The 809-nt window shown below is 43.6% G+C and overlaps 1 protein-coding gene across 1 annotated transcript in view; it reads left to right on the forward strand.

Moving 5' to 3' along the window:
- LOC107555289 (zona pellucida sperm-binding protein 3-like) overlaps positions 1–809 on the forward strand; it is a 13,325-nt gene that overhangs the window by 4,884 nt on the left and 7,632 nt on the right. Inside the window, exons 2-5 of the mRNA XM_016238041.1 lie at positions 16–226; positions 317–434; positions 506–588; positions 672–774. Coding sequence (XP_016093527.1) covers positions 16–226; positions 317–434; positions 506–588; positions 672–774 — 515 coding nt within the window. The remainder of the gene's footprint in view (positions 1–15; positions 227–316; positions 435–505; positions 589–671; positions 775–809) is intronic.

An 809-nucleotide genomic window follows, 5' to 3' on the forward strand; every position in this document is an offset into this window, starting at 1 on the left:
TTTATAAGTGACTAGGTAGTGTTGCCAATGTGACTTTCATTTCAGATGACTGGATGTTTGAGAGGCCATCCAATCAGTACTTCCTAGGGCAATTCCTGAAGCTTGAAGCTTCTGTGAAGCAGTACAACCATGTTCCTCTGCGCATCTTTGTGGATGGTTGTGTGGCTACTGCGGCCCCTGATGTGAACACCACCTCTCCAAGATATTCCTTTATTGAGAACCATGGGTTAGTAAAGAACCGCTCCTCAAACTCTGTTGCAAACGTAGCCTAGAACATGTTTTTTTTGTTTCCCCCTCTCGCCCCCTTTCTCTTCAGGTGCCTGGTAGATGCAAAGCTTACAGGCTCCACTTCCAGTTTCATGCGTCGTATTCAGAGTGACAAGCTGCAGTTTCAGTTGGAGGCTTTCAGATTCCAGCAAGATGATAGTGGCTTGGTATTGTAATTTGGGCTGTAGTTCTGTGGTTGAGTTCTGGGAGTTGTTTTACTGATCGTGTCGTTCTGTAGGTGTACATCACCTGTGCTCTAAAGGCTGTCATGGCCTCAACCCCCACATGTCCAGAGAACAAGGCTTGCTCCTTCATAAATGGGTATTTTTGTTTTGTCACTAGACATTTGTCTAGTGTCTATGAGGTGTTCAAAATGGGTAACCAGTTTTGTTTGCCTTCTATAGCTGGACTTCTGTAGATGACAATGACCAGGTGTGCATGTGCTGTGACTCCATGTGTGGTCTTGGCAGAAAGGGACTAGCACTGTCTGATTCAGGTAACCTAAAAGCTTTTTTTTTTTTTTTTTTTTTTTTTTTTTTTTT

The sequence above is a fragment of the Sinocyclocheilus grahami genome, unplaced genomic scaffold (genome assembly GCF_001515645.1).
Source record: "Sinocyclocheilus grahami isolate Dianchi unplaced genomic scaffold, SAMN03320097.WGS_v1.1 scaffold530.1, whole genome shotgun sequence".
Lineage (NCBI taxonomy): Eukaryota > Metazoa > Chordata > Actinopteri > Cypriniformes > Cyprinidae > Sinocyclocheilus > Sinocyclocheilus grahami.